The 15026-nt window shown below is 33.9% G+C and overlaps 1 protein-coding gene and 1 long non-coding RNA gene across 10 annotated transcripts in view; one reads left to right on the top strand and one right to left on the bottom strand.

Moving 5' to 3' along the window:
* The window catches only part of LOC111049953, a 189379-nt gene that overhangs the window by 32594 nt on the left and 141759 nt on the right, over positions 1–15026 (bottom strand). The window contains exon 6 of one of the 2 annotated variants that reach the window (XR_005573163.1): positions 6535–6551. The exons of the other annotated variant lie outside the window; for it this stretch is intronic. This is a non-coding gene — a long non-coding RNA (uncharacterized LOC111049953). Of the gene's footprint in view, positions 1–6534; positions 6552–15026 lie in introns of those variants that run through there. 2 annotated transcript variants of the gene reach the window in all.
* The window catches only part of LOC111048384 (cGMP-dependent protein kinase, isozyme 2 forms cD4/T1/T3A/T3B), a 205891-nt gene that overhangs the window by 182187 nt on the left and 8678 nt on the right, over positions 1–15026 (top strand). For 7 of the 8 annotated variants that reach the window (XM_039442412.1, XM_039442433.1, XM_039442430.1 and 4 more), the window contains 7 exons: positions 3411–3505; positions 4011–4157; positions 7813–8124; positions 9588–9765; positions 10781–10910; positions 12353–12479; positions 13561–13623. In XM_039442412.1, the coding sequence (XP_039298346.1) occupies positions 3411–3505; positions 4011–4157; positions 7813–8124; positions 9588–9765; positions 10781–10910; positions 12353–12479; positions 13561–13623 (1052 nt within the window). Of the gene's footprint in view, positions 1–2424; positions 2503–3410; positions 3506–4010; positions 4158–7812; positions 8125–9587; positions 9766–10780; positions 10911–12352; positions 12480–13560; positions 13624–15026 lie in introns of all 8 variants that reach the window. The other variant, XM_039442423.1, reaches the window with a different exon arrangement.

Here is a 15026-nt window from a genome sequence, read left to right as displayed (position 1 = left end):
CTTTAGCAAAACAGTTTATTATAGAAATGGGCCTGTAGTTATTGATAGCTTGTCTACTACCAGCTTTGAAAATTGGAATCACTTTGGCCTGCTTCCACAGATCTGGGAACGTAGATGTCTTTAGTGCTAAATTGAAAATGAATTTAAGTGGTTCCAAAAACAATTCACAGCAACCCTTGACAATATAAGGTGGGATACCATCAGGGCCAACTGATCCTACCCCCTTGAGACTTCTTATGGATAAATAAATATCATCTGACGAGATTGCATCAATGTGAAAAGGAGAGTGATTGATCAGGTTGTCTCGTGCTTCAGTGTTACTGTCACTTTTGCTAAATACAGATGAAAAGTATTCAGCAAAACCATCCGAAATGTCATTGCCAATGAAAACTCTATTATTCCACTTCATCACATTCTCAGTACGTCTCATTTTACGTTTATTGTTAATGTAGGTCCAGAAACCTTTCATATCACCCTTAACGCTCAATTGAACCGAATTTATATAGTTATGATAGGCTGCGGAAATTTTTCTTTTCAAACCTGAACGTAGTCTCCGGAACTCCTCATCATGATAAGCCGAGACTCTTCTCCTCCTGGCACATCTGTTCTTTCGTTTTATGTCACTAATTATATCCTTGGTAAACCATTGGGGATACTTACCAGTTGCATTAGTAACAGCTCTCTTTGGAACAAATAAATCAAAACAGGAATAAATGAGTCGATAGAATGATTCGGTTGCCCCATTGACATCTGAGGACAAATAAACTCCAGACCAATCAGCATCTCTTAAAGATTCATAAAGACCAAAGAAATCAGCTCTCCTGAAATTATAGTACAGTTTGTACAATTCATCAAGGTGATCAGATCCAGCGCAAATTATTGGAAAAGAAACAGAAAGAGTTGGATGATGGCTATCCTCAGCCACAAGAAAATCATCAGATCTCACCACCTCAACATCAAACGAGCTCAAAACCAGATCCAAGGTTCGACCATCACCATTCAAAACCACATTACGAGACTCCAAACCAAGCACTCCCATGAACTGACCCAAAGCGACCGCCAGACGAGAACCGCCACTGAAATCAAAATCGGAGCAATTGATTTCTGGGATATTCCAGTCTCCAACAATTAACACATTACCATCAAAAATATCATTGAAAGATTCAACCAACTCAAAATATTGAAGGTAGGTTTCAAATGAAGTCGATGGTTTAAAGTAAACAGAATTTATGTAATATTGTGCATTATTTAATGAAATCTTGATCCAAATTGATTCAAAATTAGGTGACGATAAATCAGACAATAAAGTTGCATTCAATGAGCTACGTACAGCAATCAGAACCCCACCACCCCTCAAACCTAGATTGCTCGGCCTATCCTTACGAAAAACAGTATAACGCTCATCAAATAATTCATCATTATGAATCCCATCGTGTAACCAAGTTTCAGTGAGAATTATTGCGTCAGCATCACACTTCAATACCTCCTGGGAAAAACATGGAATTTTGGAGCGAAGTCCTCTTACATTCTGATAAAGAATATTAAAATCCAGAATAATTTATGAAACTATGAAGAGAGAGAAAGAGCGAGAGAGAGAGAGAAAAAGAATAGTATGATGAGTAGAAAGTGAAGATGAAAGAAGAATACGAAAGATGGAGAACAAGAGAGAGACTGAGAAAGATTAAAAAAAAAAAATTAATTAAACTTATTTATTTATTCAAATAGCACCACGGACCACAAACAGCCCAAGCCTCCCAACCCTAAGCGGGGAATTATAAACCACACCTCCCTCTGAGAAAAAAAAAGAATACTAATAGGGAGAGAATCAATTTCGCAAATAGAAAGAAAGAAAATCACTTGAAGTTACTGTTAACGACATTGAAAGGACCAGTGTGATAAGAGCCCTGATAACAAATCGTAACTACAATCATAATAGCAGTAGGCCTATCAATTATTTTGAGTCAAACAGAGAGCGTCACAGTTACTCCTACATAAGTTAACAATAATAATTGTCAATGCCACCAGTGATAAATTGTGATCAAATTCAAAGTAATATCATCATATCAACAAATATCTGTACTCAGTGAAAAATGACAATAGACACTTGAAAATAATATTCCACTCTTAATCGACACCACTGCAAAGATGGAAAATAACAATAAATTCTATCACAATCACAATTATTAATTCATTGATACTATTAACTTATCAACTGAATTATGGCATGTTTGACTTTTATAATTACCTATCGATTGTTCACCCCTTAAGAAACCTGTTGTCTCCATTTCTGTAATTAAATAAACTTTCAAGCGCACCCGAGTAATATTTTCCACAATGATTTATTTTGTTTGAGGATATAAATTATTTTCATGAACATTACAAATTATTATTATTATTTTCAAATTTCCTTTTCTTATTTTTCAGACTTTTTACAATGAAGGTGACTACATTATTAGGCAAGGTGCCCGAGGTGATACCTTCTTCATAATCAGCAAAGGAAAGGTGAGCTGGACGGTTTATTCGTGATTCGATTAGCTAGTAGAGACAATTTCAGAGAGATATAGTTTGATTAATTGTTGGCTACTGGCAAACATATTAACTCACTAACAGTCACTTTCCTTAATCCACTATTCAAGTCAGCTGAATAATATTCTTTTGAATGCCTTGAAAATAAGAATAACCCATAAAACAGCCTAATATCAAGATTGTGGTAACATTTTTTTTATGGTAGAAGAAATATTTTGAGTTGAGTGTTCAAGTAAAATCAGATCAATTTTTAAAGTTAACTATACACAAAATAAATGTTGAAGTAAATTAATAAGTACTGTGTATTGAATATATCAAAGTGTTCGAAAATAGCATTGAAAAATGTAAACTTTGAAAAGCCGTTGTTTCAATAAATTCAAGATTACATTTTCAATGCTGAAAATGCAATTCAAGTTTTGTAAAATAAAAACTATAGATGACTATGAATAATGTTATTCTAGTTTTGTTTTGCATTTTGGTCCAATTACCCTCACCTCTCTTTAGAATGGTGAAATTTCCTGCTCATGGGAGTAAACGTGCTCATATACTATCTATAACCTTTGTTTCGGCACAAACCCACAAATCGCATGTAAATTGAGCCACAACGGTCACAAATATGAAAGTCACAGTGGCTGTCGTTAGTTAAGAGCGTATCCTTTGAGAGTTACAGGTTTCTCAATAAATGTGTCTGCAAATTTTAGTTTTTAGAGGATTCGCAACCGCTAGTTAAGTTGATATAAAATTAATAAGAGTTATTAAAATCTTATGTCACATTTTAGTGTATCATGTTTATTTTTTTCATCTTGAAAGTTTTAAAGCAAATTAATAAGAGCTAGATGTCACATTCGTACAAATGTTACAATATTTTCATTTTTTATCAACAGGTTAAAGTTACTATGAAGCAGCCTAATAGCAATGATGAGAAATTCATCAGACAGTTGAGAAAAGGAGACTTCTTTGGAGAGAAAGCACTTCAAGGGTATGTTTACCAACTCTCATTCAGATGTTTGTCTTTATTGAGATGAACGAATTCAATGAATTGAATTCTCTATGAGTTAATTGAACTAATCAAATTAAAACATACTTGCTATTTTTTGAATTCATTTTTATTAGAACTGGATTTTTATTCACTTCCAAATTTCAATTGGTTCTTGATGTTCGGTAAATTTTAAATTATCCCGAACCCCGAACCACTAATCTACTGTAAAGTAATAATTAACTGCTGATACAAAAATATTTTATTCAATAGGAAGATTAAAAACGTAGCCAATTTTGAACCATTGTTAATATTCTTACTGAACGCTAGTGATACTCTTTTTAACTGTATTGTACGTTCTTCCATATCTGGTAACAACTACTTGGGACAGGTTTCTGATATTAAGCATATGAATGACCCAATTTCCAATTTGTTTAGCGTCTTAAAATTTACGGTTTTTCATCTTACTTTTAAACTTCTAAACTTTTTCGAAATGTTTATTTCACAGTGATGACTTGAGAACAGCAAACATAGTTGCTGATGATCCAGAGGGAGTTTCATGTTTGGTGATTGACCGTGAAACGTTCAACCAGCTGATATCAAGCCTGGATGAGATTAGAACGCGGTACAAGGATGAAGGCATCGAAAGGAGAAGGTTAGTATTAATCCAAAGATGATTTCATATTAGAATTTCAATGGGTTTTCATAAACTATTTTAACACAGTAAACTACTTCACGGTTAATCAGTTGATAGATGGAGTGAAGCTAAGCACCACAGTGGTCAGAGTACAAGCAAAGTAACTTCTACACATGAGAAAAATAATTCATCAAACTGTGAGCCATGTTCATAAAGTAAAGCAGTTTCGTCACAGAACAAAAAATACACATAACTAATTTTATTGCTATATTCAGTTAGCTACAGATTTACTCTACTCCTCTACATAATTGCGTTCACTTCTAAGCAATTTTGTACCGCTATCGACTTCAACCCCTCTGCATAGAAGCTTGCCGCCTGAAACTTGAATCAGTCGACAAAGGCATTTCGAGTACCACTTCGGTTTTGGACTTTGTCCACCAAACTGCTTTTCTAAGTGCAAAAAGAGGAAGTAATCGTTGGTTGCAAGATCGGGATTGTGTGGTGGGTGGTTAAAAATGTTGAATTTTCTGTTTTCCATTTCCTTTAATAAATGAAATTCTATTTTATTGTACATAAGAAACTTATCACAGAACGCACTTTTTAAATTCGATGAATCAAATACATTTGAAGCCATTGCTTTTTTCATTCATGGAAATCTATACAACTTTGGAATCAAAATAAATCTAAGCAGACGGCCCATACATTATGAACATGTCTTACTTTCAATAACATACATAAACATAAATTATATCGACATGATCCTACAAATTTAAAAAATGAAAAGTATTCAACTCAATGCAGGATGAAGATTGTCAATCGCAATAAGTGTATATTTCATGTAAAATCTTTGATAAGTTTTACTTTATGGTTAGATTGAAAAATTTCAACTTATTGTTCATAATCGGTCAATTATAACTGAAAATGTTTTGGCGTTCATCTTCAGGTCACTATAGCAAATTTGTGGAATCTTTTGTGATAATCACTGAGACAAATCTTAACTGAATTATTTTTCCTTAATAGACAGATGTGCCACAAAATAAAAAATAGATATTGTTGTTTATCTAAGAAACATAAAAAATTATCAGGGATTAAATGATGAAACTCAAGAAATATCATCTTATGAATTTGATGATTTCTTAGAAACATATTGCCCTTTCGGTCAGAAACATCTGAATTTCATGAATTTTTAGAAGTGAAGGTAGATTGTTAATGTTTATTCTTACTGTTCTTGAGTTTAGCTTACAATTTTGTACTCTGATAATTCATTTAATGAAATGCAGTGGACGATTTCGTCCGTAATTGGTTAAGTGTTCTTTAATATTGTTCTGAAGGTAGAAAATGTCTGTTATCATGCTAATCTTATCCAAAAAGGAGAAATATTAAGGATGGTGAGTAGTAGCTGTTTTATAACCTGAACCTCGCTTGCGGTCTTGCTTACTCTGGACTTTTTTTAATAATACCGTACTTCAAATTAAATCTATGATTTGAGTTTGCATTCTTCCTGATTTAAGTGTAGCATGACCAATTCTCTGTAGTTTTCTACCCTAAAGCTGATTTTTCTTGAGGCTGTGCAAAGGCTAAAAATAAACTTTCTACTCGTGATATTTTTCAAAGTTTTTCGATTTGTATATCATCAAGCTATGAAAATGAAAAAGTTTTCTCAGGAAAATTTTTTTCTGATCATTACTTTTTGAGATATGAGCGCCTAAAGATTAAATTTTTGGGACAGAACATTTCAAATTCGGTAAGAGATAAATCCATGAGATTTAGAGGATCTTCATGGTATTGTTGATCTAGTAAAACAAAAATTTCTTGAAAATATCATTTTTTAAGATAGTTATTCAATTTACTAAAAATAACCAGAAATAACTTTAAGTTAAGTTATTTTTGGTAAATTGAATAACTTTATCAAAAATTGATATTTTCAGAAAATGTTTGTTCTACTAGATCAACAATACCATGAAGAATCCATCCTCTAAATCTCATGGATTTATAGCTTACCGAATTTGAAATGTTGTGTCCCAAAAATTCAAACTTCAGGCGTTCATATCCCAAAAAGTAATGATCGGAAAAAAAAATTCCTGAGAAAACTTTTTCATTTTGATAGCTTGATGATATACAAATCGAAAAACTTAGAAAAATAGCACCAGTAGAAAGTTTATTTTTAGCCTTTGCACAGCCTTAATGAATTGATGTCATTGATTTATTTTCAATCTGTAATAAAGTGACTGTTGTTACTATAATTCTGAATATTTTAAAATGACGTTATCAAGTTTGATTACCATCTTTTCTTGTATCAATTGGAACTTTTTTCTTATCTGCATCCATCAAGTGTGTGAACTTGTAAATAGTTTTCCTTTCACAACCACTCTCTATTTTAATTTGATATTCTATCATTTCTGTTACCGGTACCTGTAAATTATAAGAGTACATTGTTATTGACATATAACATTTTATATAGCCTGTACAGTATTCAAAGTCGAAGGTTTTTATTACTAAAATTGAGGAAAAAATGGATATTTCATCAGCAGCTCCTATTTACTTCCCAATTCACAATACCTCTTCATAATGAGCTATAGTATTTATATACTATGATCAGGTACTCAGAACAAATATATGCACTACAGCCTTACAGCTAAATACTAAATTTGTCGATTAAAATAGAAATTAAATTACATTCTCATTTACCGTTCTTCAAAATTTTCATTCCTATGCCTTCATACTTCCGAGCAAAGCTCGATTCCCCAGATTTTAAAAGTGAATTAAGTAATTATTTTCCATTGAATAAAATTGTCATTAGGACAGATGGTTAGTCTGAAAAAAAGAATTTAAAAGGGTTCAAATGAAAACTTTAATTATCATTATAAATACTGTAAATGAATAAATGAATTCCAGGATACAGTTGTGTCATATAAGTAACTTCAATTTGGCGCCGATTCATCCCACTTGCATGTAAATTCTCATCCATAACAAATACATGTAATGTATATCCTTAGCTTGTTTGATACAATAACAATAAGATTAAAATTTTTTTTTCAAATTCAGTCAAGATTTTTACCTTGATTAAGTCTCAAGGGACAAACATTTCAGAACGATCGGGCAAACAAAGTTTGTTCTTATAATGACAACTGGAAAAATGTTTGTCCAAAAATAAAACTAGCCAATACTGCTTCAATAACATTGAAAATTTACTAAATGGAAACCAGATTGTGGTATAAGAAAACGAGGAAACATGCAGCTTTAAACAGTAGGAATATTGGTCTGGATGTAGGTGTTGATCTAGGTATGATATTTGTTGAAAATTATTATTATTGTTCATTTGAAAATATACATATTTATTATAATATATTTGAGGGCACCAGGAACTAAATCCCATTATTGCCCTCATAACGAACACTTGCAGTACAATTTGAAAAACAATACATGAAAAATAATAGTGAAGTAGGTATGTAACTTATACTATTGAATTTAAGGAAAAACTAAAAACAAAATAATAGGAAACCCTGCATCCATGAATCTTATATTTGTGGTTTATAAGTTGATTTATGATGTAAAATGTGTTGTGATGAGTGAGTGAAACACAGAATACGAAGCGCATTGGTGTTTGCTAGTTGTTATTGTGTAGTTTTCCGAGTATGTTGAACTGACATGTTTGTTGGTTCTTGGTTGACAGGATAAACGAGGAGTTCAGCGAGGTGCGACTGTCGGAGCTGCGGGTGCTGGCGACCCTGGGCGTGGGTGGCTTCGGCCGGGTGGAGCTGGTGCAGGTGGCACACGACCCTTCGCGATCGTTTGCGCTTAAGCAGATGAAGAAGAGTCAGATTGTGGAGACGCGCCAGCAGCAGCACATCATGTCCGAGAAGGAGATCATGGGCGAGGCCAACTGCGACTTCATCGTCAAACTCTTCAAAACCTTCAAGGACCGCAAGTACCTCTACATGCTCATGGAGTCCTGTCTTGGTGGCGAGCTTTGGACTATACTCAGGTGAACTATCTACACAATCAATTCATAGGAACAGTTTTGGGCTGTGCCTGTTGGTCCTTCCCCAATTATTTTAATGATTTGTGTTTTGTGTATCATTGAATAAATAAATAAATATATGTTGGAGTACTAATCCAAAATAAACAATCTATATCAATGGAAAGAGACAAATTCAAATTATTTACCATAATAATATTCTTATCAACAGCTGTACTTAGTGAGATAAGTTGTGTGTATTTTTGGGTTCAAAATTTTATAAAATAACTTGATTAATTCAATTTGAAGTAATAATAATTAAGTGTTATATTTAAATATAGTTTGGTGTTTTAATTTCTCTAAATTCAAAATGTGTAGCTTATGTATATTTTTGGACGAAAATTAAACTTGAACGTTTTACAGTAGAAACATAACCTATTTTTTGGACATTTTATTAATTTATCAAAATTTGGGAATGGAATAGATTTGGGCAAAGCCTGTTGTTCCTTCCTAATCATATTGATATGATTTGTGATTCTGTCCACGAATAAATAAATAAATAATAATCTTAGGCCCCTTTTAGACTATGCAACCAGGACGCGCAGCCAGCCGAGTAGGCAAGTCACATTGTCAGTTGCTAGCTCCTTTACCGAATACTCCTTTCAAATGAAGACAGTGAGTTGGACAGCTACATTTTGTATGTCCGTTGGCTGCCAAGCCCGGCGTCCACACGAACAGCCAAAAGGTAGCCGCCATCGACTAGAAACAATGCCCGGTGACGGAGTGAGCGACCGCCTGCCTGGCTGACTGCATGCCCTGGCTATCCTGCTGGCTGAGCGTCCTGGTTGTCTAGTATAAAAGGGGCCTCAAGTAATTATTAAGATGTTTTTGTGATTTTCTTTTTCCATTTATATGTGCTACTGAAAGGATGATTTAAACATTTAATCCCCAAAAAAGTATAGAATTGAGGCCGCGAGATCTGGTCCCTGGCTACTCAAACGCTGAATAAGTAACAACCAATAATAAACAAAATCGAATATAAACATTGGTCTCGGAGGCGAGAAAAAGACTGATAAGTTTCTTATTTCAACCTCGAAAATTACAGTGATCAGTTGCATATACGATTGTAGGAGAAGGCCAGGGGCCAAAACTATTCTTGCGACCTCTACCGTCGTGGTGTTGTTATGTACAAAATAATGTAAAAATCACACCAGCTCCTAAATAAAGTACATGAAAATGGTGTTTATACATTTGTTAATAAAGATATAAACCTTAAATTTGTTTTTTCATTTCTGCCAAATTCTCATTTGGAAGAAGAAATAAGTGATACGGTAATACTATGTATATCCTTCCAGTGAAAGAGTTGAAGCTACATGGAAAGATTACGGAATAGAATTTTCTTGTTCATGAGCTCTAGTGAAATTGTAGAGCCAGGAAGACGAACTTGTGAATTTCTTCAATAAGAATAATTAGGATGATCTGTTTTACAGGGACAAAGGTCATTTTGACGATTCAACGACCAGATTCTACACGGCGTGTGTGGTCGAGGCATTCGACTATCTCCATTCACGTAACATCATTTATCGAGACTTGAAGCCCGAAAACTTACTTCTCGATGTCAATGGCTATGTCAAGCTGGTCGATTTCGGTTTCGCTAAAAAACTAATGGTACGTGAAAAAAACTTAATCCATTCGCAAAAGCCATATTTCAATTAGCATTTAATAATAATGCTTTTAAAACCCTTATCGCAATAAATAATTAACAGAGAGTTCCATATCTTTCTGAAGTGTATTTATTCAGGGCTACTTAATTTCTTATTAGTAAAATAACATCATAGCACCCTTTTCTAAAAGTTTTTAATATAAAATAAGAGATTAAAACACAAATTTTAAAAAAATCTAAAGCTTGAGTTTAGTTGTTTTAATTTGTGTTTTGATTCTGTTATTTTATATCAAAAACTTTTCAAAAAGGGTGCTATGATGTTATTTTACTAATAAGTAACAGAGAGGTTTAGTACATATAAAGCGTCTTAATGAGGACTGGGATGCTACCCGACCAATACCAAGTAGCCATGCGACTATATCCTTTTTGTATATTGGATAACAGTAGTTTGAAATATTTTGATAAGGAAAAAACGAGTGTCTTCCATATTGTTTGGTGTTTCAAGTGTGCAAGTATATAAATATTTTTGTGTTTATTTAAAATTAACAGAACATTTCCAATAATATTAACATAATTGATATTTAAAAGTCAAAACCTGACGTCCCCAACCTTTGAAACGTAATTAAACATAACTTGAAACATAATTTTATACACTAGACAATGTGAGAACTAAAGGTGCGTACAGATATACGCGCCGCGAACATGAGAAATATTAACTTTTAATCAGCTGATGCCAAGCTTTTTATATCTGTATCTTACCGTTTCTGTAGAAATACAGATATAGTCAGCTGATTAAAAGTGAATTGCTCATGTTCGCGGTGCGTATATCTGTACGCACCTTTAGAGATCTAAGGAACTCCCGGAAAAACCGTGGCAAACTTTAGTTAGAAGCCTGTTCCTCTTTTCAATAAATCTAAAAAATAATATTACTACATCACTCGATATTCTAATATATTATTGAAGATGTGTGTGTATGTTTGCTGTGTCCGTGTGATTCACGTGATTGTTTTTGCATTGCAGCATGGGAGGAAGACTTGGACATTCTGCGGAACTCCGGAATATGTAGCACCAGAAGTCATTCTCAACAGAGGACATGACATCAGTGCTGATTATTGGTCGCTTGGTGTCTTAATGTTTGAACTTCTAACAGGTAAGCTGAAGAAAACAAAAAATAACTGAGCTCTTTTGCCTACTTATGCAAGTGAACATCTCCAGGAACACTAAAGCCAGTCATTGCAAAATTTTCCATCCGACAAACTCAAGTTGCTCACTAATCATTGTTCTATTACTTCAGAAGTTTGAAAACTAAATGCAAGTATATAACCAGCCTATTCTTAGATCTTTCCTTAGGTGAGATTTCAAGTCTGCTATCAGCTCAAATCGCATGTATAGAGGGTTCAATGAAATATATAGGTACACTCTTTGACAGTGAATATGTTGGTAATACACTTGCGTTACGCATTGCATTGAGACGTGGAAGGGACAAAAGCCCACTCCACATCTCTGCCCGATTCTGTGAATTGGGCCCAAGATTCATACGAGTAGTTGTACATAATTTTGTTACGTAGCGTTTACGTTTACTGTCAATGAGTGTATAATTTTTTTGCATATCTGTATGTTTTATGATTGACTGAGAACGCCTCTTTTGACTGATTCCAAAGATTGACTTATCGACGCATTCCCTTTCATCAACTTAGTGCCGGTTGCACAACAGCCGGTTAAATTTTAGCCGTGATTAATTCCACAAGAACCAATCAGAGAAGCCGTCTTTTCAAAAAACGCCTTCTCTTATTGGTTCTCGTGAAATTAATCACGGTTAAAATTTAACCGGCTGTTGTGCAACCGGGCCTTAGTCGATCAAATCATCTTTACTAGTGTTTGTGATAATTTTCATTTGTAAGACTATAACATTATCATTGAGAAAAGAAAGCATGAGTCAATGCATCTTGCCATGGTTTATGTTCTGAATTTCAAGCCGATTTTTTGTTAACTGAAGCCAATTACTATGGACTACTATTTATTATTGCTGTTTTGGCCGGGTGAGAGTATAAGAACGGCACAGTATGAGAAACTACCAGCATCACATAGCTTCACGAAAAAGAGCTACTAGGACTATCGGCTTGAGTAAGCTTAACAAAATTATTGACGAAGTAAGACTATAGCTTTATTTCTTTTTTTTATCCGGCGCTACAGCCCTGGGTGAGCCCTGGCCTCCTTCACAACACGCCTCCATTCTTCTCTGTTAATGATCTTTCTTTCAATACTCTCAGTCCCATCTTTCTCAGGTCATCCATCACTTGGTCCACCCACCTGTTCCTTGGCCTACCTTTTTTTCGTCTGCTGTGCAACTTGCTATTGAATATTATTTTGGGCATTCTAGCCTCACTCATCCTCATCACATGCCCCAACCTCCTTATTCTTTGGGCCTTAAGGAAGCGTACAATATTTTGTCCTTTTATTAATGTTTCGATTCCTTCATTTTTTCTTATTTGCTTGCTACTCATTAACCTTTGTTTCTATCCTTTGTTTCAGAATACAGAATGAGTGTTTCTTATTCATAAATGGAATGAGTGATTTGTTTGTTATTTACAGGAACCCCACCATTCACTGGAGCTGATCCAATGAAAACATACAACATCATTCTTAAGGGAATCGACGCTATCGAGTTCCCCAGAAATATTACCAGAAATGCAACCGTTCTCATCAAGAAGCTCTGCAGGTAATTTGAATACTGATTTGATTATTTCGCTAAAAATCTTTTGTTCGTTGTAAGAATCTATTCTTACTTAATGCAGGTTTTTATTACTTGCGTTTTTTGATTGAAGAATAAAGTATAAGAATAATTTTATTGCCATTAAACAAACCCGATTGCAGTAGGCATTGCAAAAAATATACTTTCATCCTTCAAATACACAAGTATACAATATACAATACAATAACAAATAAGTCGAATTGAGTTAATAAATGTTAAACAGTTGAAATAAGTTGCCAAAACATGTTTGGCATGTGGCTCAATAGAATTTATTATTCTTGGATTTACTTTGTATTTGCTCCCAGATATTCATTTAGGCTGTAAAAAGGTTGGTTCTTCAGCCACCTACCAATCACTCTCTTAAAATAGTGTTTGTGTGGATTTCGTATTTTTAATGGGAGTTTATTAAACATCAAACGACTTTGAAAGAGATGGCTCTTGTGGGTTTTTTATAGCCTTACTTGAGGGATGGCAAGATCAGACCTATTTCTTGAGTTATATATGACAATGATTTTATACAGTTACTGTTATTACAGTTGGTGCTGTCATTATTTGAAATTTTACATAACTGTCTCTGCATGATTCTCTTTGCTCAAGGTACCAATTATTCTAGCCTCTAGCCGAATTACTTTCATCTGGAGATAAAGGACCTTTTTGGCAGTGCTAAAATTGCCTCAAAGTATAACTCAATAAGTCAAAAGAGAGTGAAATAGACACGTGCAAGGTGTCTCTCGAAAGTTTTGGTTTGTTGGTGAAATTTCGAATTTATCTGTTTCTTAGAATTTAATGAATAAATATGATTGATGATAATTTAAATTTCTACTTGAAATGTAATATATGATCGTGAGTTATTTCAAAACTGAATATTATGAGTCTTCCATCTTATGAGTTTTATATTCAAATTTATAGTTCATTTGCATAATGTAGGCCGTATTTAGTTCAGTGTATGATCATTTAATTTGCTGTATTTGTTTTGTTTGTACATACTCTTTCATGTAATGCAAGTACAATATTATTCAATTAATGGGCATTTTCCTTTTTTTTCAAGGGATAATCCAGCTGAAAGACTTGGTTATCAAAAGGGAGGAATTAGCGAAATACAGAAACACAAGTGAGTTTTGTTACAATGAAACAGTATATTTACTCTTTCATCGCCTTCTATCGTCAAAGTCATCAATAATTTATATCTATGTATACCGGTAGGCAATGAACATCACCTCATCTATAAAGCTTTCCTATTGTAAAAACTTTTGCTATGATATCTGCTTTCTCATTTAACAGAATTCCATTCAAATCAATTTAAGATCAATGTATTGTTTTGGTCGAGGAGCTTGCTGCAAGGTCGTCATTCATTAGAAATAGCATGTTAGAGATGGTATGTCATTAGAGAGTGGTGTAATCTTGATAACAAACAATTGACATGATTAGAGGAACTTTTTTTAGACTACATATCTTTGGAGAACAAGATTCAAAGGCGTCAAAAATACTTTAGTAATAGCACTCTAACTAATCTCACTCTATTATTTTTACTTTCCTTGCCCTATTACCATAGGTAAGGAAAGTATTGCTTTCCGAAAAAAATTAAGGTACCCCAATTTCCAAATTTCTATACTTTTCAAGGTCGCCTGAGTCCAAAAAAATGGTTTTTGGGTATTGGTCTGTATGTGTGTGTGTGTGTGTGTGTGTGTGTGTGTATGTGCGTCTGTGTACACGATATCTCATCTCCCAATTAACGGAATGACTTGAAATTTGGAACTTAAGGTCCTTACACTATAAGGATCCGACACGAACATTTTCGATCAAATGCAATTCAAGATGGCGGCTAATATGGCAAAAATGTTGTCAAAAACAGGGTTTTTCGCGATTTTCTCGAAAACGGCTCCAACGATTTTGATCAAATTCATACCTAGAAAAGTCATTGATAAGCTCTATCAACTGCCATAAGTCTCATATCTGTAAAAATTTCAGGAGCACTGCACCATCTATGCAAAGTTTGATTTCAGATTCCCAATTATCAGGCTTCAGATACAATTTAAACAAAAAATTCCAAATGGAAAAGATTGAGCATGAAAATCTCTACAATTAATGTTAAGTAACATTTTCACCTAAAATTGAAAATAAGCTCGAAATTCGAGAAAATGATATTATTTCAATTGCAAACTGTTGGCAACTGTTGATTCTATTAAATCATTCACTATGGAGAGATAGCAGACCTCGTGTGTCACCAGCGTTATTGTCCTGTTACCAGCTGGCTCAGATCTTAGAATAGTAGACTTGTGATGCGCGTGAACGCTAGCGTCAGGTGATCAATTTTCATAACGGCAAGGAAAGTTGTGTGAGTGCGCCACACCAGATTTTTTTCAGTTACATTTCGAATGTGTATTATCCTGTATTTTATTTTTTCTAATGCCAGATGCTAATTCAGTTATTATTATTACTAAACTTCGTTTGTTACAATTGACTATCTGAACATTTACATTGGTTGAGTTCAAAGCTACTGATCAATTCCATCGG

This window comes from Nilaparvata lugens, chromosome 1 (assembly GCF_014356525.2).
Source record: "Nilaparvata lugens isolate BPH chromosome 1, ASM1435652v1, whole genome shotgun sequence".
Taxonomy (NCBI): domain Eukaryota; kingdom Metazoa; phylum Arthropoda; class Insecta; order Hemiptera; family Delphacidae; genus Nilaparvata; species Nilaparvata lugens.
Note: the sequence above shows the minus strand (reverse complement) of the source record. Positions and strands in the feature narration are given on the sequence as shown.